This window comes from Talaromyces amestolkiae, assembly GCF_001896365.1.
Source record: "Talaromyces amestolkiae strain CIB chromosome Unknown scaffold19.1, whole genome shotgun sequence".
In the NCBI taxonomy this organism is placed as follows: domain Eukaryota; kingdom Fungi; phylum Ascomycota; class Eurotiomycetes; order Eurotiales; family Trichocomaceae; genus Talaromyces; species Talaromyces amestolkiae.
In genome coordinates, this window is record NW_024468055.1 from 174762 (window position 1) to 199350 (window position 24589).

The 24589-nt window shown below is 44.0% G+C and overlaps 4 protein-coding genes across 4 annotated transcripts; 2 read left to right on the forward strand and 2 right to left on the reverse strand.

Annotated features, from left to right (window-relative positions):
* Nucleotides 1-5057: 5057 nt before the first annotated feature.
* On the forward strand, nucleotides 5058-6416 carry BHQ10_008390 (uncharacterized protein; the record flags this gene model as incomplete). The annotated part of the gene is made up of 6 exons (XM_040881190.1): nucleotides 5058-5138; nucleotides 5195-5394; nucleotides 5460-5566; nucleotides 5674-6023; nucleotides 6073-6127; nucleotides 6190-6416. 6 exons carry the CDS (start codon nucleotides 5058-5060, stop codon nucleotides 6414-6416), a joined length of 1020 nt encoding a protein of 339 aa, XP_040736892.1.
* A 373-nt stretch (nucleotides 6417-6789) lies between these two features.
* BHQ10_008391 (uncharacterized protein) lies at nucleotides 6790-8792 on the reverse strand (the record flags this gene model as incomplete). The annotated part of the gene is made up of 6 exons (XM_040881191.1): nucleotides 6790-7198; nucleotides 7252-7712; nucleotides 7784-8074; nucleotides 8138-8399; nucleotides 8481-8641; nucleotides 8706-8792. The coding sequence occupies 6 exons, from the start codon at nucleotides 8790-8792 to the stop codon at nucleotides 6790-6792; spliced, it is 1671 nt and encodes a 556-aa protein (XP_040736893.1).
* A 631-nt stretch (nucleotides 8793-9423) lies between these two features.
* BHQ10_008392 (uncharacterized protein) lies at nucleotides 9424-10739 on the forward strand (the record flags this gene model as incomplete). The annotated part of the gene is made up of 2 exons (XM_040881192.1): nucleotides 9424-10039; nucleotides 10123-10739. 2 exons carry the CDS (start codon nucleotides 9424-9426, stop codon nucleotides 10737-10739), a joined length of 1233 nt encoding a protein of 410 aa, XP_040736894.1.
* Nucleotides 10740-15005: 4266 nt separating this feature from the next.
* BHQ10_008393 (uncharacterized protein) lies at nucleotides 15006-24093 on the reverse strand (the record flags this gene model as incomplete). Its single annotated transcript, XM_040881193.1, has 10 exons — nucleotides 15006-15124; nucleotides 15198-15372; nucleotides 15450-15858; nucleotides 15927-16201; nucleotides 16308-16350; nucleotides 16404-17267; nucleotides 17357-17607; nucleotides 20067-20558; nucleotides 22123-23618; nucleotides 23718-24093. The coding sequence occupies 10 exons, from the start codon at nucleotides 24091-24093 to the stop codon at nucleotides 15006-15008; spliced, it is 4500 nt and encodes a 1499-aa protein (XP_040736895.1).
* Between the last annotated feature and the right edge of the window lie 496 nt (nucleotides 24094-24589).

Consider the following 24589-nt stretch of genomic DNA (forward strand, 5'->3'; position numbering starts at 1 on the left):
CATGTCGGCTTACCACCATCGCCTATTCTCCAACTTAGCACGACGTATTTGAAAGGCTCAACTATATAACAGGCGTACATTTGCTTTTGCGAGCTTGGCACGATCCGCAAGCCCCTGGGCGGCGTTTGAATATCTTATTGCCCGTGATGTTTTCCATTGAGGACTCACTTCCTTCCTCTACACAAATGCCTCCCAAAGTACAGACGGACGATTAGCCAGGTAGATAGCCTAAGGACGATTAAGTTACAATAGGATGTTTACCACTACCTCCGCTTTGTCAAAAGTTTGGAGAATACGAGATAACGCTCCACATATGCAGGCTTACGAATAATCTTATGTATAAGCTTATGGATAAGCTTATAGTTTAATACCCCGCCCGCCCTTAGCTCTATTGATGACAAGTCCGTTGAGTCGTACAATTTTATACGGCTCATTATCTTGGCCCTACCTGTCGATTGCACAAGGCGTACATGTCTGGCGTGCCCAGAACCGCGAATCAAAACACTAACTGTTAGATGGCTGCTAATGGCACGCCTAGGAATAACTCGAAATTAGACTGTATGTAGGGGTTAGTTCAACGGTACCTTGTGTGCTTCGCTATGTGTTAAGATTTATTCTGGAGCCAGCCTCCGATTTTACAAGTCCGAACAATTTAAGAGTCGAAGTCACATTATCCCTTTCAACAGACGCTGTTCAATATTCTTGTATCTCAAATTATTACTATTGGTTCAATCAGCTTGATGCGTCGTGTCCGAGATATCAGCGAATCTTAGAGTACGAAGACTCGCACAAGAATTAATCAAGAGGTTTCTTAATTGTGAATCGGCTACCAGGATATCCAAGAACACACCAAAGTCGTATAATGAGATTGCATTCTCGAGGTGCTCCACGGCGCGATCACATATCCGTATTTTTTGTCTTTGTTTCAAAGCAGTGGCTTGCTTTGCCACGTCCACGTCATCCTGTAGACTCGACTTCGAAGAGAGATCATCCTATGATTAGTCAAAATACCATTCAGATACTTGTTGGAGATTGATCTCATACAAGACTATTGTAATTCATAAGGGTCCCACTCCGTAGTGTAGTTTCTGGACGTTCTTTCTCCTCAAATTCACGATTGCCAGATTTGTCAACTTCAAGGCTATCATCTCCTTCGATTCGGTTGACAAAAAGAGACTTGGAAGTCAGAACGTCTCATTAGCGTGCTATATATCCCTAATATGCAGTGAAATTGCCAAAATGATCCTCCAACTTACTTGATCGTTGAACAGTTCTGCTTCTTGATTCTCTTGAGCATCCGAACAGGTGAATACTTTCGTCTATGATGAGGTAAAAAAGCATAGAAAATTTGCACGCGAACTTACCGAAAGCTTCAACTTGCTGCCTTGGAGCATTCACTGGGTTGATGATCGTCTGAGAGAGAAGGGTTTGGTGGTGCTGATCTCTGTTTGTAGATCCTGGTATGTTGAGATAATGAATCATGTCGTTTAGAGCATGCAATCCAGAACTCCTTTCATCGATCGTTTTGTTGTTATCATCTAAAGTGGCAACCTCGCTAGATCTTGCGCTGGAAGACCTTTGCTGTTGAGCTTTTTTCCTCTCGCCTACGTATAGGTAAGCATGAATCTTGTATGACAAAAACCAGTTGAATGCACACACGGAACCTGCGCTGAGCCACTCGATTTTGGATTCTCCTACGACACACAATTTTGTAATTTTCAAGACTATCGTAAGTCATGGATGTCTTTTGTTCATTCATGATGACTTATCGTGAATTTCATTTTCATTTTCTTGGTCCAACGTTTTGACAACTTTCTTTGTTTTTCATCTTCGGGGTGTAATTTCTAGCACGCATCATAGTCGACTTAGTCTCTATCATTCCGGTTCTAGTAAATGGATACTTGATGTTGGTGATCCCGATGCATGCTTAGTGATTGTACAGCAGTCTCCCTAAGCGTACCTAATAGTCGCCAATAACGTTTGGATAACGAGTATTGTTGTGATATTGCGCCAAGTCACATGAAGTTGTGTCTATCAACCTAAACCTAATGGGTAACCATTAAGAACATTCCTACTGGTTAAATGGAGTACTCTACTGCGGAATGATGAATTGACTTGATATCTTCAGCTTTAGTGATCTATTCTATTCGCAGGTATCTGATAATAGTGAGGTGACTTCGCGCAAATATAATTGTTGGTGGCTTATCTCTTTTTGGCTTATCTACAAGGAGGTGCAGGGGTGTAAGAGAGGGGACTATTTCACCCATCTCCTATAGGTCTACAAGGACTACCGGGGTGTAGAAGAGGGGGCTATTTCGTCGAGCTCTTATAGGTGCTCTCTACGCTTCACCTAGAAGGCCTGCATATCTTTCCATATCAGGAAGGCAAATAGTCCCGACTAATTTAAATAATATTGGAAAAAGTAAGAAACTTGTAAACAAAGATTAGCCAAGACATTCACATTCATGGCTTGGATTAGAAAATTCATAAACCCCCAAAAGACGCCTAGTTATATACTTAAAACCAATACGAATAGTATGTAGAGACGAAGAGAGGGCGGGGTAAGAAATATGTGTAAATAGAGTATACAGATGGCGTATAAGGTCAGGTCAGCTTTGGCAAATGACAATGACGAATTGGTGGCAATGTTCAGCTGAACAAGGAAAACCGGTCCGATGATGGATTGGGCCGTTCGAGGGCCTTGTTACCGCCCCTTGCATGCATGTGGCTCTGTGTGAATGGTGAAGCACATCGTATACATTTTCTGATAAATAAACATAATAATTCATGGCCGGTAAAAGGTATTCGATACTGTGGCAACGAACCGCCTGTGCAATCATTAACATGTACATGCAATCAACTGGCTCTACTGTTATAGACAAGTCCATGTATGAACTCATCGATTACATGAGACTGCCCAAATCAAAGTAGGTATTTGAGGCGCCAAGACTTCCACTTTATTTAGGAGCAGAATAGCTTGTTAGAACGTGCAAACTCACTTGTGATATATCAAGGAGTGTCAAATTGCATCAACCGATCGGGAATTCAGCGATCAGATATCTCCTAGCTGCTGACTACATAGACATCTTCAGTCAGCTCCATTAAAACGGGATGAGAGTCTTATCATACTGTAGTATCAATGCCTTGTCTCGATATAGTTAAATGTCGCGCTTTGGCATGTGGCATATACCGAGCGGGACACATTACACACACGCTCTCAGTGGCGTAAAATCAAGCCTAATGATTGTGTTAAATATCTTCAAAGAATTTCACCGTATGGGTTCGACTCCCTTCAAATAGCATATGAGCTCATCTCGATCAGGAATCATCTTGCCTCGAGCTATATAGAGTGCCAGTTCAAATTCCCTTAATAGGTCGAGTTATTTAACTTACCTTTATTCTTAGAAGTGCGAGCGATGCAATCCATACTTATAGGATGATTGAACACCGCCGCTAGCAGAACACAGCTCTTGATCGACAACTCAATTTTGAAGGCTCAGCTACGGAAAGAAAAATAATTCTTTCCGGGTTCACTTCAATGATATGAAAACAAGGTAATGAGACATTAGGATAAACATCACGTTTCCCACTATCATTTGTTGATAGACTAAAGGTAGGATTATGATGTTGCTCGAGACTCGCAGATTCTACGACTAAGCGTCAATCTTAGTGCTTGAACATCATGCCACTTTTAGCAACAAAGCCTTGAAAGAAATATCCCCTCCTCCCTACGGCCACCTTCTGTCCGCTGGAATCGCCGAATCACTATGTGAGAAATCTGTTTTATATAAACCATGACATGAGCAGCTAACTGTGCAATGATTTTCAGCATAAAGGCCTTGAAAGGTGCCTGTAGAACTTTTGAGTAAGATTCAAGATAGACTTCATCTAGAGAGGCGAGAAGCAAGAGCAAAGAATACAACACTCTTCATATCCTTCGTCCACTGTCACCTCGCTATAAGTCACGGTCTTTAGCGAAGACTAAAGAGATAATCGGGACGGCGTTCAAAAGGAGAATGGAAACTTACTACAAGTCAAAGACCTTCGAACAGCACTATCGGGAAATCCATTGAAAATTGTCGTCTATTCAATAATTGGGTTGAAAAGTTTTCGGAATGTGTTAGGTGGATGACAATCTAGGCACATTATTAAATTATAACTGTGATCATCTCCCATGCTGATAGTTCGTTACCTAGATATACGGAATCAACACGCTGCTTCTCTGAAGAAAAAGGCCTAAACAGACTTTTTTTTTTTTCAGTGTCAAAATTTCAAGAGACACATTGACCAATCTACTATTTGAGAAAATGTTTGGTATTTTGTATTTTGTACATAAAAATTTCCTGTCCACTTGATGGTGTTATCAGTGTTGTAAAGCACTGATTAAGCTGGATCGAACAACCTTGCCTTAATATATTACCGTTTTGAGCGAAGAAGCAAAGGGTTTCTCGATGACTGATTACAAAAAATCACGGAAAAAATGTAGACTTGAACGAAATTCAGATTCTGTTCATTCGTTAGTTGCGAACCAATAAATCTCTTACTACTCGCAATCTAGTGCATCCTCCACTTACAGGCACTGGAGGACCAATAACTTGCTAGAAATGTAATGGATATATGGGCGTCAGATTCAGCATGTTATCTGATTCGTGAGATGTCGTCCCCACCTGGAACACTTGGGCAAATGATGTGACGAACGGCCTAAATTAGCACCTAGTTGCTGAACATCGCATGATCGTAGGTTAACGAAGGTCATGGGAAAGGTAGAACTTTACTACAGAGTCAATCCTGAGTAAGAGCCTCATTCGAATCACGGGAAATGCATCGTATGCTTTCTCGCCGGCAAATTTTTCTTTTGGCGGATTATCGGCCGTGTCTATCGTCGACATTTACAATACTTCAGATTTGGAGATAACAGTGGGTCACAGGTAGATCTACCCCTCTGTCCGGAGGTAAAAGCTGTAGCCGTCCATTAAATACTTCCAAACTTTGACTGTTGATCCAAATCATCCCAGAACGCATTGCACGACGAGAACAAAGAGACTGGCGTACAAGCGATGGCCTCTCAATCGAAGATCGAGACAAACACACGAGAAGTCCCAAGTCTGAAGCTGAGGGGACGTGATACTGAGGAAGAGGTATATAGAACCATCCACGCGACTCGGTTAGGAAAGAGACTGACCAGATTTGCAAGATACCCAACTGGCTCGTAGAACTTCACACAAAGGGATGGACAGTCGTACCTCAGACAATACCCGAAGAAAAAGCTCTAGCATATGCTGAGAAGGCATATCAATGGCTTGAAAGTTGGAACCTTGGATTCGACAGGCATAATTCAAATACTCGGAATGCAGCACATGTCCCTTTCCACACGCGTGGAGGGCTGTACAATAGGTAAAGTCGTTTATGTGGTCAAATATCAAATATTGAAGGACAAAATGCTGAGATACAATCTCCAGATACGGTATTGGCCAGGAGCAATTTATGTGGGACCTGAGATCGGAACCTGGGCTCATAGACAAATTTGAAAAGGTCTGGGGAACTAGAGAACTGCTCGTGTCTTATGGTACGTATCAGCGCTTTGAACTGTTACTTTTCTATTGACTCAGAGCCTGTCACAAAATTTCGGTACAGTATATGAATCATAAAGTCTCGATTCTCACATTTTGCTAGACGGCATGAACCTATCTATCCCCGAAAAAGAGCGAGAAAAAACAGATCCCATTTTTGCACCGTGGGCTCATGTAGACCAATCACCCCTCAACAGTGAATTTAGCTGTGTCCAGGGCATACTAAATCTCCTCCCGAATGGGTCTCAGGACGGAGGACTTACGGTGTTTGAGGGGTCTAGCGCCCTTTACACTGAATTATGGAAGCAGTTTGATCACAAGAAAGCAGAGAACGGCTGGAATCCTGAGGCATTCCAATTCATTGATGATGAAATGGCTCAGTGGCTGGAATCTAAGGGTTGCAAATGGATTAAAGTGTGCGCTGATCCTGGAGATTTGTTGTTATGGGATTCGGTCAGTTTTTCACTACTTTGAGTCTGCGCAAAAAGCTGACTGTATATAGAGGTGTATTCATTATGGTGCTGTGCCGTCGTCTACTAACGACCGTTTTGCTGCTTGTGAGTCAACACAACCTTTATTACTAGCAGTCGCTTTGCATTTCTTTCTGACCACTTCGTAGACGTCTGTTACAAACCCGCATCCAGTGTTATAGAGGAAGACAAAAAGAAGCGCCTCGATGCCTTCAAAAATGGACAAAACACTACCCACGATCCTGCCAGCTTCCTAGTCAAGGAGCGTCTTCCGCCAGCAGAGCATCCCTCGTACGAGGCTGCAACCAAGAGGTCATTCATAAAGCCGATGCTGTCTAAGCGAGGTAGAGAAATAGCCGGCCTTGACTCATATTGATAGCGATGCATCCCAAGTTAATCACTTACGGCTATTCACTATAAGAACTATAAATGCATAGATAAACTGGCTAGACGATAAGCCACCGACTGGCAAGTCCATAAGCAGTATGTTCTTGCTTTATAACAATTTAATATCAAAGGACTGCTACCCTCCATAGGCAAGACTATCAAGACTCTATTTCAAGATAAATTTCTGTCAATTTATTTAATCCTAATAATCCAATTGTGCAAGTATCAATTTTGATAGCCCTCCTCAAGCAAGGAAAAATAGGACATATGGTAGGAAAAAGAAGTTCCCCTGTTTTAGAGGTATTCAAGCCCAAAGAATGATCGGCTTATTCCATGTTGTGCGCAAGTAAATTCAAATTGCATCATGCATATTCCGCAGTCACGGATGCATCCAAACCCCATTCGCAAGAGAGTTTGTACGTTGTCGAAGCAGACCAAAATGTTACTTCAATATTCCCGTCAACGATATAGTACTTCTTTCCATCATCGCCAGTCTTGATCATCTTCTTCCACTGATATTTGGATATGGAACTTAGGTTGATTCTGAGAGACACGAGGGTTTTGACATTCTCGCAAGGATGGACTGGTGCAGCTGAACTCTCTGAATCAGCATAGACAGTAATATTGTAAGAGTCCCTTCTGCCCTCAGAAACCGGAAATCTTTTATGAAATTTGATAATCTTCGGCTTTTTTTCTTCAACGACGTCGCCTTTGCGAATGAACCATTCCATTGCCTCCACCCGATGGCCCCCATGATAAGGACACAAGTATCTAATGATTATATTTAGCAGGTTCAACCATCACACGGAGGAAGTATGTGTTACCTTTTATTCTTGTCATGTATTCGTTTTTCATAATTGACATTCAACTTCATACCATAATGCTTTCTCGCCCTGCGTGATACGACCTGTACGGTGCTTAAAGAGGTATTCGCGTTGCTTAAGCCCATCATGACAGCTCCACGAACAATAGCGGTCCAAGCATTCGGTGGTTGCAACACTTCAATACCCGGGAGTGATTCGCGCAGACGTTCTTTCAAGTAGGTGTTCTGACCAAACCCGCCGACAAGGAGGACCGACTTCGCTTTACCCCCGGACAGGCGAATCTGGTCTTGCACGAACCATATAATCTTATGAATGACAGGCTCAAAAATGTCGTGCATATCGTTCTTGTTGATCGTGAACTTGCCACGTCGTATGCCTACTCGCTCATTGTTGGCCAAAGCGGGAACAGGCACTGGATATCCGTCGTCGCCATCTCGAGAAGGCAAGTACTGTTGCTTGATCTTTTATGCATGAGTACCAATGCCTTTAATTACTCATAATTTTTCTTTCCAAGTGATTGATAGACACTTACCACTGTATCAAATCGCTCTGACGCCTCTGCAAGTACCTCTTCGTCCCAACCTTGTTGTCCGTTCAACTTTCGCGTTATAAAGTCGATAAATCGGCGGTTGAGAAAAACCGAGCCGCAGAGACCTCCGGTTCCAGCAGTCATCTCTTCAACTTGTAGTCTAGGATACAGTGACTTAATTCTGTATGAAATTAAGTCTACTGTTCCACCACCTGCATCGCAAACGACAAAGCAGTCTCCAACCGTAAGGCCATGGGGATCGAGTCCATGTAAAGCAGAGATAGCAGCGGCTTCCTATTTATCCCAGAGATCCATCAATCAATGAATGTAAATTGTGAAAAATGACTGGATGCGCACCGGTTCTGACGCTAACATGATCTCGGATTCGGAATTCAGACCAGCCTTCTGGCAGGCTTTGAGTGTTTTCTCTTTAGCTGCCTCAGACCAGATAGCTGGCACTGTCAGACAAAACTCGATAGGTATTGTTCGAAGAATCACAGCTCCAATCTTTTGCTCTAGAGTGTAGAGTACATGTTTGTATACTTCAGCCAGGTAGTCTGTTGTTAGTTCCTCTGCGCTTTTTTCCCCTCCTTCAGAAGCATTATTTTCTTGCAATCCTCTAAAACGAAAAGATCAGTTATGTATCTTGCAACAATCAACCAAACATTGCAGGAAGTTATTATGATAGACTTTTACTCACAATTTAAACCAATGATTCCGTTCAACGGTGGATGGAATCTGAAACCCCCATTCTGTTCCTTGTGGTGTATAGCGTAGCTGGGTTGGAACTTTGACACTACTCTCACCCTCGTTCGATCCCAGTCTTGACGGCCATGTATCGATTACATGAATGTCATCAGCCTAGAGAATCCAAAACTTAGAAAAAATAACGTTCCCATGTTATGATCGAAGTATATCCACATACTCGTCTCGTTTCGGCCCAGGCAACGCCTGTGTACGTAGTGCCAAAGTCGATACCCACTATCAATTTTCGTTGATTGGAGTTTGTCATCTTGTTAAAAAATTGGGTTCTTTATGTAGAATTACTGGTATAAACTCATAAAACCAACAAAGAAATGACAGATAAAGTCTGGAACGAAAGGATTAGGATAAATCAAACACCACAAGTCAAAATTATCAAGAGAAGTAAGGCTTGAATTATGGCCTTATTTTTTCTTAGTACAAAATAATAGATATACAGGGTCTACCATTATAGAGTGCTCCAGGCGCATTTCGAGCACCGTGTGTAGTCTGAGTCCACCCCCCAAGGCTGGTTGCCAAGTTGCAAAGTTGGGGATTGTGAACATGACTGGCGGTTTACAGAAATCAAGTTCGTTGGTTATGGTAGATCAGCCAATTAAATCTGAAGCACGCAAGACATCTTATCGTTTTTACCGTTTAGTTTTGACCTATCGCCTGGCGACAGGCAAGGCTGACAGCAGCACAAGGCTAGAACAAGATCCTCTCAGATTGTTCCAAATTAGCCTTACACCCGTGACCTAATCCTTGTTCTTGCTGTTCTGTCGTCACGACTATGCAAACAATGCAATGTTCCATGTGGGCCAATTTTTAGGAATAATCTGTTCAGACATTGTGCAAGGCTACATACACTTTCTCAACATATCACTTTTGCGGCAGCCAACATGGTTTCGGAAACACCAAACCCTTCAATGCTTACCACGGATGAAGTACACATTACTCGACCGTCTAGAGGATCTCCTTGTCAAGCAACTGAGAACAACGACCCGAGCAATATACGAACAATACAGCCTGAGTCTCAGCACGATCCAGAATTTGAATATGTCCCGAGATTAGAATTGGAAAACTGGAAATCCAAATGCGAAGCTCTAAATGGACTTGCGCAAAAGCTTCAAGAAGATCTTGAGGAGGCACACAGTCTCATTTTTAGTCTTCAGCCGTCTCAACCACCAATGACTGATACAGAAGCGGCAAGAGAATTTAAAACGCTTTTAACGTCAGTCGAACAATGGGTTGACACAAAAATATCCCTATCGTCGAACCGTTCGTGGTCTGTTGTTGAGCAAAAGGGAGCAACGATGCTGCTTGATCTTATCACCGCGCAAGGTAGATCCGCATTTATTTACCCTGGTACAGACGAGTACAACATCGTCGCCGTGATTATGCGTTTTCTCTATGACCAATTTTTCTCGATGGATTTCTACGGACCTCTCTCTGGAGCGTACAAGTCATTTTTATCACGCATTGAACATAACATGAGTCAATTAGACCCCCCACGAGGTTAGTACGAGGCCGTTACCCATGGGAATCTTATCAACGATGTTGAAGATATTACAACTAATCCGGTACGATAAAACATTTAGACCTTAGGACCCGTCGTACGTGGCATAGCGAGACCTTCACGGCAATTGCAAAGGGTCCCGGATTCAGAGATAGAGTCGAAACGATGAATCGGAAACTCGCAAACGACTTGTTTAGTATACTACAAGTTTTCATTACTTCGACAAGCCATACACAGGACATAATTGATGGCCTATACGAAAATATCATCAAGCGTGCATACACTCTTGCATTCAAGATGCATCTCTCTGTTGATGAATATGATATCCAGTGGTCCGACTTTTATCACTCGCAGCCGAATGCCAATATTGTGATCAAAAATATAGATGACTTTGAGCTACTTGATCTACAGCGCGGGCGAACGGTCAGTGCCCGTCCACCTCAGGTCCGTATCCAGTGGTTGTTCGATGTCACACCCAAGTTATCAGTCCGAAAAGTCCTTCCAAACTCTCATGCGAAACCAAAACTCTTAGTTAAGCCCCGCATCCTGGTTATTGTTAAAGAAAATGCCGGGAGCGAGAAGAACGAGATTGATGATTCTCATAGTGGCCAGTATCGAACGGTCCTTGAAATGCTCGACAAAGCTAATCGTCCTAGAAAATTAAAAAGAGTCGGTTTAGATCGATTAATTCGAAGATAAATGAAAGTAATATGACGGGTTTGGCAAGATCATGAATGTCAAATAATAATTTGGACTTCTCGTATAAGACATTCAACTATTCATCGTAAATTTCTTGTATGATATTGACAGGTCGGTTGATGTCTCGAATTTCCGTACAACCGGATCTGCTCATAGTCGCTCATGCATAGCCAGCAGAATTGAGCACCACATTTCAAGCCTGGAGAGAAAGCTTTTAGCATAATTGATTGTAAACGAATGATTTTTTGATGCCAGTATGTGTCGGAATTATGATTTAGAGTTTTAGAAAATTTAAAAGTGGAATCTGAAGGAAATAGGATACCGGGCTTACAGGTCATATGGTCACAGCCTTTGTTCTTCTCAATCGGCCATTTGCATCCAGGACACTGTTTTGTCGTCTGCTTCATTGTCTGTATTGACAATTCATTCTCCATTTGTCTCCTCGCCTCCTTGAGTACTCTCTCCTGTGTTTCTTTTCTCATCTTCTCTTGCTTTCTCTTTGCCTTCTCGACCCGTCTTAATTCTTCCACTCTTTCACGTTCCTCTTTCTCCGCTTGCTGATGTTCTTTTCTTTTTATCTTAGCTTCCATTAACTGAGCTACCCTTGCCTTTTCTTTTTCCTCGTTATGACGGCGTCGTTGCCGCTCTTCCTCCTTGCGTTTGTCTCGACCGCTGATTTCTCGAGCTGCATCAGAATCCTGTTCTTCTTGGAGTCTCCTTGTCATTTCTAAGTCGAAGTTCTCTCTATCCCTAGCTGTCTGATATTGGTCTGGGTTTTTCAACATATCGTTGTATTCATCACAGGTGAATCCGGAATGCCAGGGGCCGGAATGAACGAAACAGGATCGGAAACCACAATTCAGACAGCGGACAATAGGTTCCGAAGCTCCCTTTTCATGCAATTGACCAAAATCGCATTGCTGACACCAAACGAAGTTTTTATCCGAACTTACTGCGCTGCGGAATGAGAGTCGCTCATAACGCTCAAACGTTTCTGCATCTGCAAGTCGCTTGATATCGTCGTATATAAGCAATATTTGACATTCGGGGCATCTTATCTGATCCCATATTCTCATCTCAAGATCTGATTTTATGCTCTTCGATATACAGACGTTGCATGCAGTGGGCCGGTGAGTACAGGCTAACGAGATCCATGCAGGCCTTGTGACAGCGTTGGAGAAATCTTCAACACAGATTGTACAACTCGTTTGCAAGTGCGCAGGGTTATCGGAGGATCGCAATATCTCCCGTCGTAGTATGTTCCTATTTCTTAAAATTCGTTCAGTGTCTTAGCAAATTGTTCACAATGACTACGTGATAGAATAAATGACCCACCTTTCTTCATAATTGAGACGAGGCTGGGCGTTCGTGGTATTCAGGCTTTCCAGCAGTGCTCGTTCCAACTCCGCATCGGCATTTTGTAATTTTACTTCAAATGAACCACGTAAGTTCACCTTGGTCATCCCCTGCGACTCATTTTGAGCCCGAGTATTAACCGGATCACTGACAAGAGGCTTTCCTGGTATATTAAATTGGGCACCGTAGAACGGGGTTGTTATCGCGGGGTATGCACAGGTGATATAGTCTCTTTTGTCACTGACATCAGCACTACCTGCACTTCCATAATTAACGTTGTCAATTCCTGCGGGCAACTCTAACGGCAATCCTCTCCACATATCCACGTGGTCGACACCAAATGCGGATAATTTATTGTACCGATATTAACCCTTCGAACTTGCCTTTCTTCACAGATTCTCTTTTGAGCCTCCTCGGCCAGTATGACAGTTTTGGAAAAAGGAACGAGACAAGACCTTGCCCCACCCGGTAAATCGGTCCAGCAGCGAGGGGATTGATGGGATTTCTGAATGTAAATGCTGTAATAAGCGACGATTAATCCAGTTTTGCCAATATCAGTTCTTTATAAATCACCAGCAAAACAACATTTGAGAATGATATATGGGTGGAGGGAAGAGATGGGTTGATCAACTCATCATGGAAATCTTGGCAGTGTTGAAATGCCAAGGCTGAACTCAGCCTTGGGCTTAAGCTACTTCTGCACCTGTCCGTGGCCTGCTAGATAGCAGGTAAGGATTAAAGGAGTTTATTCTCGACTGATAGACAGACTGGCATCCTCATATATTTCAATCTTTACTCCCAGAAAATGGAGTGAGGTTTAGCGCCCGTTTTCCTTAACTGGTGATAGGGCTCACCACTCCTCTCTATTGTTGTTGGTGACAATGTAAGAGTCTTCAGTAACGTTTGGGCTTCAATCTGGTTTGAGACTAGCTAATTAACTGGTAAAAGCAGGGGTAGAGGGGCGAATTTCTGATCTTTGCACATACGGTGTTGTCACAAGGCTCGGGGAATCAACTTTCAAGTAACTCTTCCAATCACGGTACTAAAAAGATGCGTTATCCGTTTCAATAGAATAACGTAATCATATAGCATTCTTTAAGGGGAATGATGGTAGTTTGAGGATTATTTACGGCTAATCCCATCTAGAAGATACAAGATCCGGAGGGAATTGATTCGCAAGGTGTCACAGTTGATGACGACCATGCCTCTTGATATATGTTGGTCTCGACTCTTCGGTTGTACTCACCGGTTACTCGCCGCATGAAATTGTGGCCGAAATCTTTTGAGTAAAGAGAACGTGATTATCGGAATGATGAATTAAATCAGATATATCATGTTACGCAGTTACATATGATCTACCAAACGTAAATGGTACGCCTAAATTACCCATGCCAGCCAGATTCTGAAACTGGTAACCGACCACATGCAGCCGTCTTCGACTCACTATTTAGTATTTAACCTGCAGCAACCCAGGTTTTCCTCATTCCTCAAATTGTTTTTTCGCACCTCACAAAACTCCTTCCGAGGATTCACTTCATCAAGAATGGAACCCAAGATCCTAGGCTGCGGGACGATTACCAGCTATTCCTTTACGGAGCACGAATTGATCCTCGAAGCTCTCAACCTGTCTGGTCAGGGTGTGACGCATCGGGGCCGGCGATTGTCCCTGCCCACGAACTCTCGTATGGCTGTCTATGGCGAATTAGCTGCTACGCGTTACCTATGTGGTTTGTGGGTACAGACGTCCTTGACTAAAGGTAAACATTCTCGACCGCTACTTGCCTTTCGTGACAAGATCTAATTGGGAATAAAGGTCAATGGACACAGATTCGCAATAGCATCCTGTCAAATGATAACCTAGCTCGCGTTGGGTTTCAAACAGGATTGGATGGTTGCCTGAATCTAAATCCTGGTACATCCGTTGTATCTCAAGCTATGATGGCAACGGCTGTCGAGGCTATTTTGGGGGCAGTTCACCTTGATGGCGGGGATCATGCCTTGGCCTCAGTCATGACCAAGCTCGGTCTTATATCTGATCATTTGGTAATGTTCACGATCCCCCCTTCTTCTTTATGAGCTATGATCTCCACATCCACAACTCAACTTCTATCTCTTATAGGTTCCTCTACATAGTGGCCCCTAAGTTACCTTGCATATTCCCACGCAATGAGATCTTGTCTCTCGAGCGAATCTCGATCTAACGTTGTCTGGGGGTGAATATTTCTGTTTTGTGTCCGTACAATAGAGAAGACCTTGTACTCCAAAAGCTAGATGGCATTACGCGGGAATATGCAGGTAACCTTGGGGGCCCCCATGCCCAGGACCCTTTTTACTTTTACCTTGAGTTTAGGAGTGGAATATTAGAGGTCATTGGCTTGATGATATTGCTGGATGCAATATACTGTTCCTGATTCCTTTTCTAATGCAATACTTTTGCATAGGATCACGTCAAGCGGATTGAGTTTTGATACTCTCGCATATCAATCTTTTGATATCACTGCTATTGTTATTCGACATGGACTATCATTTGATCCTTGTAAGCAGAGCGCAGACAGGAAATGTTATGGCTGGKATGCACCCAGAATCGGAAGGGGKGGGATTGGGGTTGGTTCATTTCATGTATGACATCGCTGTTGTTGCTATCCAATTGAAAATGTGGTTTAGAAAAGGACGAAGCAATGAATTTTAGTCGAGCTCGTAGTCTTCATACTGTAAGTCAGAGACGTCTATGTAATCCTAAAAGCACCATGCAAAAATATCTCATAGTAGACACATCATTTTTAACACTAAGTATATCCTTTATATACACTGATGTCCACATTTGTAGAGTGAAGGTCTATTATAGCCAGCATTACATTCTCGAGTTGATCCGTGGAGCCGAGAAAAGGAATGTCAGGGCCTGGCTGTAGACTATGGCAAGCTCAAATAATATTTCAACATTTTAGGAAAGTTTGGCGTTCCAAGGCCAGTGACGGGATCCCATCCGGGGACGGCAGAGAATCCCACAGTGTCGCAGCCAGGGTTCGTTCCTATATTGGATTGTTACGTCAGCCTTCCAAATTTCAAAGTGTCAATGAGACGGCAAGGGGAGAATTCACTCACCATTTGTAATATCATTCAACATCGATGGATTTGCGTAAAGAGACGGATTGAGGAATCCAAGAGGCGATTTACCAGCCCAAAGACGCTCGTCGTTGATACGATTGATGACAGAGGCAAAAATAGGCGTGCTAGCAGACGTCCCCCCGCTCAAAGTGTAGTTTCCGCCATTGTACACCTTTCAATTGTCGCGTCAGTATACAGTGGGTACATTTTCCAACGGCATGGGACAAAAACCACAGAGAAACTACATACCACAATGTTATCACCATTGGCCGCAACATCGGGAACACCACGGCCGATACGATTGTAGATTCCTCCGGTACTGCCGACCAAAGAGTCGATATCAATCATTTGCTGAATGTCATTCGTCTCGGGGGCTAGGGCACTGTAGTAAGGGTATGGTGGATTGTGTTTCTTGAAGAAAGTTGCTACCGCGTCCTGTTGGTAGTCTGGAATTGGGAACACATTGCTGAAGCCACCGCCGGATGAATAGTTGACGCTATACGGATAACCGGCCGGATCATACACAGCACTTTCCGGATCCCAAACCGTCTTTCCAGGGTACACTTTTGTTGCTCCGACGTTGGTGACATAGGGACATGTGTTTGGCCATGTTGGGTTGAAGACGTTGAGTTTGCTACCTATACAGCCCGTGGGACCACTATTTGAATCAGTTATGACATCCAAATATACATTTACTGGTGTAAAAAAAGAAAAGACAATCCTTACTCTCCGGAGTTAGGGTAATTGCTGACACCCGAGTCTCCACTAGCGAACAAGAAAGACACTCCTTGAAGTCCTAGTTTGGCATACTCGAGACACTGACGGCGTTGATAGGATAATGGGAGGTCGACTTCTTGCCCACCGTACGAAACGGAGATCACATTGGTTGGCTTGTAGACACCACACATGAGTTGACCTTGCCAACCACCCGGATCCGGATAACTTTGATCAAGGTATTTGTCATTTCCAGTCTCACCATAAGCCGAGAACGTGCAATAAGACTGATTAAATGATGTTAGTCACTTTATTGATGTGGGCCATAAATGGAGGTCGGGCGAAGAACTCATATATTGGCGGGGGAAAAGGCAATGCCAATGATTCACTTACACCATCGAGAGCATCCAAGAAGGTATTAAATCCAAACGTATAGCTGCCATGGAATTAGTAATTGGAAGAACCAATAACAGAGCTTATACCACGTACGTATCGTTGGGATTGGACTGCACAATAAAGTCGTCTACTTCATAGTCGGTAATAGTCTGTGGATATACGATCGGATACGCGAGCTGGAGATCCAGACTCACTTCCCCACCAGCATAGTAAGGATCCGTTGTAGATTGTTGACCGCCGTCGATATTTGCTGCGATGGGATGGGTTCCCTTGGGGATCTGAGGAGTAAAGTTGGCAAAGAAAAGATCCAGATCCTGCTGCGTATAGAATTGTAGCTCGGACTCAAAGATTCCCAGAGAGTTGTTCGGGTGTGCTCTGGTTGCTGGAGGAATCTGGTAGAGAGCGGCAACACATGCTGGGGAAATCGCTACATCACATGTACTGAGATCATTGGGCTTCGATGACACTGCTGCTTTGACGGCTTCCGCTCTCTCGGACCCCTCTTCAAGGGGATCCCGTAGATCATGGTTGACGCGCTTAGTGAATGTCTTCTCTCTCTTTTGCTTGTCTCCACTCGCCACGCGAACGACATGCTCTCGCTTAATCCGCTCGTGTCCATCGACTGGGGCAAGAAGCTTGATACCGGGAGTGATGTAATCGACGTGTTCCTTGATATGGTGCGGAACGTGGTATTCATCGCAAGCCGGCATGATTCCACCAGTAACGGAGTCTTCAAATTCATGGAATTCGGTATTCAAGAGACGTTCCGCTTCATCCGGGGTTGCGAAAAAGGCTAGCCATCCACGGTTGTCAGAGTGTGTTATGCGCTCGGACGAAATGCCGTTGTCCGTAAGCCAGATCTTCACTGAATCGACAGTCTCATCAGATGGCTGGAACGCCTTGATGACCTCCTCCGCAGTCCAGTGTTTTCCATAATTAGCAGAATCTGGGTGGGAGCTGAAGCGATTTGTATTAGCCTTTAAGCTTCCTAAAAGCTCTCCCGTACCAATTGTAGCTTAAGAGTCCTACTGTCGGGAAATACTTACACATCCAGCAAATGTTCGTAGGCCTTATCGAGGTTTGACTGCGCTAGACCGATACGCATTGGAAGCAATTTGTCTCGGGGCACGCGGTCGCGTTTGGTCCAGCGTTCAGGCAGTGAATCTCGCTTCTCGTGAAGAACGTGCTTCACATCCCGAGAGGGAGCTGCATCAGCAGTCCAAGCGAGGCCCAAAGTGAGCAGCAACACAGTCGCCCTAAGAGCCATGTCTTCTACTGTCCCAAGCTTGCGGATAGCCTGATCGCAGAAATGATGATCGATGTAATTACGGAACTAAAAGTACAGGCATCTCATCGAGCTACTTATAAAACCAGCGTGACTGGGTCGCTGAACGTGTCTTAGCTGTACCTCGCTAGCCATTGCTTAGCCATTTAGTGATAAGCAGGAAAGATTGCGAGCGTAGAGCGGGGAAAGGTCTCATAAGCTTCGGCCCTGATTGTAGGGTCATTGGATATTAATTATTAACGTTGCAGTTGGAAGCGGGCCTGGTACTAGTCTAGAGTTAAATTGTTTAACCAGACTTGGCTTTCCGGATGGCGGCTTTAACCTAGAATGATGATCTGCACCGCTGGCTATCTTGCGCTCCAAAGCAGCTTCTACTTCGGGTTACATTAGCTACCATCCGCCAGCATAAGCCATGTCAAGTCCATTCCTGCTTCCTCGTATTCTTAATTGAAATTTAATTAACCCAGTTAATCGTACAACAAAACATGACAACTTCATTGGGAGGAGCGGATTGTTCTAATACAGTTACCCCAAGATAAATGTCCCAGAACGGTTGAAATTGACAACATGAGAGGTTCTAGCTCAAATTCTTCGGGAATACATTTGTACGCAGAGGTCGATAATAAGTTGCCGTGTAAGGACTTTTTGCAGTATGGTAAACCGGGTTGAATAAATAGAACCAACCCATGTGGATTTATGGGCAGCCTGTGAAAATCGACCTGCTCGTTTTGTCTTAGGCTCAGATAAGGATGATCGGCTATCTTCGGATGTGGATGTCACCACTCTTTGATCTCCCAAGGATTCAAACAAGAACCGGTGTTGGCTTTATTACAAGATCGAAGTGATTTCGTGAAGATACCGGACATCCACAATCCAACGGTAGTCACTACACGGGGTAGGACAACACGCACTTGATTCAAAGCCAGGAAAAACAGTGCGAGTTCCCCGCAATTTCTCAATCATATTGATTATCGCTCTGTATATTGTTTGATCAATTTGCGTCAAGTGTAATTATCCACTCCCGACATGCTGGAACGTCTCAAAAGCTGGCGGCGAATATGACAGGAGCAAGTTTCGGAGTGGGCATTGGGGAGGGCAGGGCAAGGCCAAGTGCATCACCACGACTAAGAAATTAATGCAGCTGATTGCAAAACCAGAGCACGCTTCTACACACATCAATTGTCTTCACTTATTTCACCCTACCATAAATCCAGGAAAGCTCCAGATTAATGATATTCCAAAAACTTCACTGTATCGTATCTTACTGAAAGTATCAGTACAGTATTCAAAGTCCATGATTCGTTTCCTGAACCTTCCACGCAAACCAATAAATCTTACTACAGAGTAGGTGCAAGTGTACCTGACGGGGCTTGCAAACTTTCAACAACATCTGGAACACTAGTAAGAGCACTATTAATGTTAATATTTCCTTCTTCTGATTGAGTACGATTTCCTTGATGGCATCTCAAGTTGTGGGCGTTCATCATAACTAGAGCCTATTCCTTCTGCACCGGTTACAGGCTTGTAACCTGCATTGAAGACATTCGAATATGTATTTTGGCAAAGTATAGGAGCATTCCTCGCACTTATGACGTCCATGTACGTGCCTCCATTTATCGTGCTCGCATTGGTGATTCTCTCTGAGTTCTTGAATTGTTCTTGCCACCAGGATATCTCGAGCGGTGGAGGAACTTGCTATTGATTGAGCTTCTGCGCCTATATGCGACCCTTCATCTGCCTCCCCCAGTTGCTCTTCCTGAGTGTCTATTTGTTGCTCACCAGTTTCCGGTGCAGACTGATATTCCAACCGAGGTTCTTCGAAATCTGGGGGAGCTGCAGCGAGCGGAACCGCGTCTCGATCGATAATTTGATACGCACGCGCAAGCAGACGATGCTCGTTCCATTGTTCACACGCACAATTCTTCCACACCTCTCCGCAATTATAACAAAACTGAGCTCCACACAGACAACTATTGTTATTGCTTGTCAGATATTAAAACATTGAAAGAAATGAATAGGAACACGGACGTCATATGATTGCAACCATAATTCAATTCCACCATTCGCCAACATGAATAACAGCGCTGCCATCCATTTTCTTCTGCGGTCGCCAATAGCTGTTGCATAGCACTGTCATTTGGACAATCACCCGTGTGTGCTCGCTGTTTGCAGTTTGTACAAGTCGTATGCTCGCAAATCGGGCATGTGGCTATCTCATCATTGATATGAGTCGGACTGATGAACGCAGAACACTCAGTAGAGTAGCAGTACGTCCTATTTGGAGTTTCGAATTCAATCTTCTGTTTCTCGAACTGCTTGACAAGCTCCGATTTGAGAAATATASGAGCCACATTTATATTTATGGGCTGCCGGCAGCATCGCGGAGGGAACAAGGATTCGTCTGTCATTGAGGCTTTAAAGAGATCCTCAAGACAGGAACGGCAATACTCGTGCTGGCATGGGACACGGACCACATCGACAAACATCTTTTCTTCCACACAAGCAACGCATTCATGGGGTGTAAATCGGAATTGGTTAGGTCGCTGAGCAGCCCAAGTGGATGATTCAGTCTGCTCAGAGGAGGCGATAGTCGCTTCGCTGTCATGATAACCTTCCAAGCCGGATACATATAAGATCTGGAGTTTTTTCAGAGTTTCATCATCTAAACACGCTGTTTCTGAATCCATGGAGTAGGTAGACTTGGCATATCCATCTATATCCAATTGGCAAGCAATGGAACGATCTTTAGACGCGTTATCTTCCTCCTCCTTGTTCTCAGTCAGGATACGCCCATCAGCTTCAACCGCGGCCGCGAAACTCATGGCCATTCGTCGGTCCTCAAAATATTGAGAGATGCTCTGCAATTCCTCATTCTGCAACTGGAACGCCAGCTCTTCGTCCGTGGGCTCGCGAGATTTTCCTTTAGAAGTATCAGAATAGAGGCCGACATCTTGAAGTTGTAGCTGAACGATTAAATCAGCAGTAAGCTGATCGATTTCTGGGCCAATCACACATGCCATCTTAGCGATTCAAATGACGGAACTAACACTGTATCACGAAAGTATGGATTGTTAACTCTGAGATTGTAGTCTTGGGAGATATTATATAGCGATTGAAAGCTTCACCGCAGGTTGACCCCTTGCTGCAGTTTCGGATATAGGTCTTGTACCTTCCCGTACCCCATTATACATGATGCCGCAGATGTGGCTAGTAGACTAGACTTGACTTCAGAAGGAAAAGATCTAGCGGCATGTAACATGCAGCTTTTGTAGCAAAGTACTTTATGATCAGTGGCTTAAAATCAATGCATACGAGATCTGACAGAAATATTTCTTATGGGCATTTTCCAAGCAAACCGTCATCGCAATGATCGCTTTCTGGATGCTGTAAGAGATCACTAATGAAATGAAAAGATGTCCGGCAGGTTGGACACTTGAAGGTAAAGCCTGGATCATTGGTTTCATAGACTCTGCTTGTCGAATATACAAAAGCTAGTCCAGTATAGCGCCTTGTATAGTATATTAGTGGCAACTCTTCGAATCCTTCCCAGCGCCACTCCCGTAGCCTGTCAGGCTGATTCATAGCCCTTTAAATATTTGCCACTGATCCAGAGAGAGTAACAATGAAACTAATTTCGGTCTTTAAATGCATATTCACAGCACATCCTCCCTCAGTCTCCCACACCAGATCCCCCAAAACAGCGCACCAATCAACATCTACAGCCGCACTTTCCATATAGGAGACGTCGTTTCAGTCCTCTTATATTTAATCCACTATTCTACTAAAATCTGGGATCTAAACATTAAAGCCTTTAACCCTAATTACTAGGCCCCCGAATGTCTTACTACGCGCTAAAAGGCGGCTTTCATCCCCTTTTCAGTAGGACCCAGGGCTTATATAGACAGGAATGTAACAGAGATAGAGTTGATGCATATTATGGGCACTATGTTTAGGAATTTTGAGTTTGTGTTGGAGCAGGAGCATAAGATGGAGATGAGCGAGGGGTTTTTTGGATGTGGGCATTCGACGGAGATCTGCTTAGTTTGTACTGTGGATGATTGATGACCAGGTTGCCTGGAGTTGTATTTGATGAATATGGTGCATGTTGGACGGCAGAAGTTATGTGTTGACCTATTTTCATCATGTTAGGAATAGTGGTTGATACTTCGAAGAAGGACAATTGCTTAGGAGGGTATGCGAAGTCATAACAGTGTATGAACAACAGAAAATTATCATTAAGAATATCAATCTGAGATTCCAAGGTTATGACGAAACATGCAAGCAGAGAATCGTCGAGCTCCGAAGACATACTCCTTAGAGAGATAAGAAAGGCTCCGCTCAGCTAGTCAGTGCTGCAATGATCTCCTTGTCTTTCTTCCCCTTTTTGGCAAAATCCTGTACAGTCTGACCTTTGTTGTTTCGGACAGACAAGTCCACCAATTGAGTTTCCATAAGCAATCGTACAATATCCAGAAGTTCGCCTTCTACAGCATAAAAAATAGCGCTGTTACCTTCATTGTCCCTTACATTCAGGTCAATATCGCCATGTTCTAAGAGTCTTTTGACGATCGATGTTTGACGCGCCCCAATCGCGTACATAAGAGGATTTCTGCCTTTTGAGTCTTGGGTTTTCAGGTTGATTTTACCACTCAATAAGAGAGTATCAAGAAGGGGAGAGTTGCCTTTGAAAATGGCCCATGCAATAACACCTCTTGGTTGTAGGGGATTTTCCGGAGTACAAAAGCCTCCTTCCTGCCGCGCCATAAGTAATCGCCTACTGTTTTCCAATAACATTAATTGCATTTGATAATCTTGGAGTGCACGGTCATTGAACTCTTGATAAGGTTTTGCTGGCAGACTGGGAGCGTCATTGACAGGATTTTCTTGAAATCTTTCTTGTTCCTGTCGTGCCATTATCAAGCGCCTCTTGTTTGATTGTTCCACAGCCATAACAACTTGCCCTTGGTAATCTTTTAGGATTGGATATGGTTGATCTTCGGGCCCAGTGGAAGTATCTTTCATTAGAGCCTCTTCGGACCCTATGTCACTGAGAAATGCATGGGAGATATTTCGATATGTAGGGAAATGCAACCTTCTCCGAATTGGAAGTGGATCTGGTCGATCCAGATTTGGGATACATCCAAGAAGCTTCTGAAAATTTGGATTTGTCCACAGGTCAGAGTGCACTGCGTTCCACAAAGCGCGGTTGGCAAAGTTTTGGCTTGTCCATTCTTCCATCAGCGAGTGATCTGCAAGTGCAACCGGTAGTTCATTCAGAGTTGCTGCCGTTACTTGACTTGGAAGTCCCAGAACCTCGTTTTGATAGAAGAATTGTTGGACAAAAGAAAAGATGCGTAAATGGAGACATTTCAGTATCAGCTGATTCCAGATATTCTGATCCACCAAGAAACTAGCAACACTGATGAAAAGATTCAGAGCATCTTGGTCTTCATGATCTTCGAAGTAGCGACAGAGCAAGACCCATAGAGACGGCGGTGGCTGTGATGCCCCCATAGCACGGCTATTCAACATCCACTTTATACCATCCACCTCGTGGGCTCGGATCAAAAGTGGTAGTATGAGGAGACCGACAGCGCCACGTACAAGACTGATCACTCGTTTCACCAGATCGCTGTCATTGAGCCGAAGCAGATTACTAAACGCAGTCTCCATGCTCATATTTACGACACCAGTGAAGAACTCATTGGACGGGATTTCGAAAGATAATCGTCGTGCAAGATCATGACCTCTTTGCAGGGACATAGCATGAGAATTTGCAAGCAAGTGAAGGAAAGCAGACCACTTGAATTTCCCACAGATTGTGAAATTTGTGTTTGGATGGCTGATCAGAAGCTCGAGTATATCTAGATTGCCGTATTCGGCAGCTGCTGTCAATGGAGTTTCAAGACCATCGTTAATCTTGATCTGAGAATTCGCATCGACCAAGTATTCTCGAAGCAAGTAGTCCGACAATCGATGTCCTGTATTGCGTTCTGCTTTTGCGGCCAGAAGTAGTGCATAATCTAAGTATACACGATCCATAGGCAGTTTTTGTTTGTGCCGAACAAAGAAAAATCGTTCCCACTGTTGAAAAGCAGAGGATGGTCGTCCGGGAAACCCACCTTTTTCAACGCAGTCAGTTTCGCAATATCTAAMCCCGCCATTCTCTAGCAGGAAATCCGCGATTTCATGAAAGCCTAGTGATATGGCAGTTTCAAGTGCCAGATACTCTCTCGCTGCGTTGCAGTTCGGCCACAGAACGGCTACAACGTCTGCATGTCCGCCTTTTACAGCGACTTCGAGGATGTTGGGACGTTGCAACTCAGAGCCAGCTCCTTGAGCGATAAGGTATTTGCAAGCCTCTGTCTGCCCATGCTGTGCCGCTACACACAAAGGTGTTGACCCATATCTATTGAGAGCGTGAATATTGCTACCCCTGCTGATTGCAGATTTGATAGCGTCTATGTTGTTTTGCTTGGCTGCCTCGTGGATATCCATCGCCGCGTGCTGTTGATTATTCAAGTAAAAAGAGCCTAGCGAAATTTAGATGAAAGACTTGCATTTAACAGTGGAATTCTGACTCTTAATTTCAGCTCACAAATGGCCGTACGGACATTTACGTTGGCGCTTAGAGAGATCACAGGATTGGCTGGCTAGAGCAGGGGTTTCTTTTTGCGGTCTGCGCTCTACCCAAGATGATGATGACCTGAATCTGATGAGAACGCGCTCGCGTTACCTAGGTAACTATCAGTGTTAAGCGTAATGCTGCTGTAGGATGTCCTGAGCTCAAGTGGTTATACCCGTGTATAATCCACTTTGTGTCGACTGGTGTTTGATTATACCTGGGCATTCCAGGGACGTCTGGAAAAGCATGTCATACCAAGGTGCTACCTAGATACTGCATGGCCTTTGTCACTTTACCTGTACTGCGTCGCATTGGATGATATCACCTTGAGCTTCATAACTACAGGATTTCCTGTGTCTAAGAGCTTTG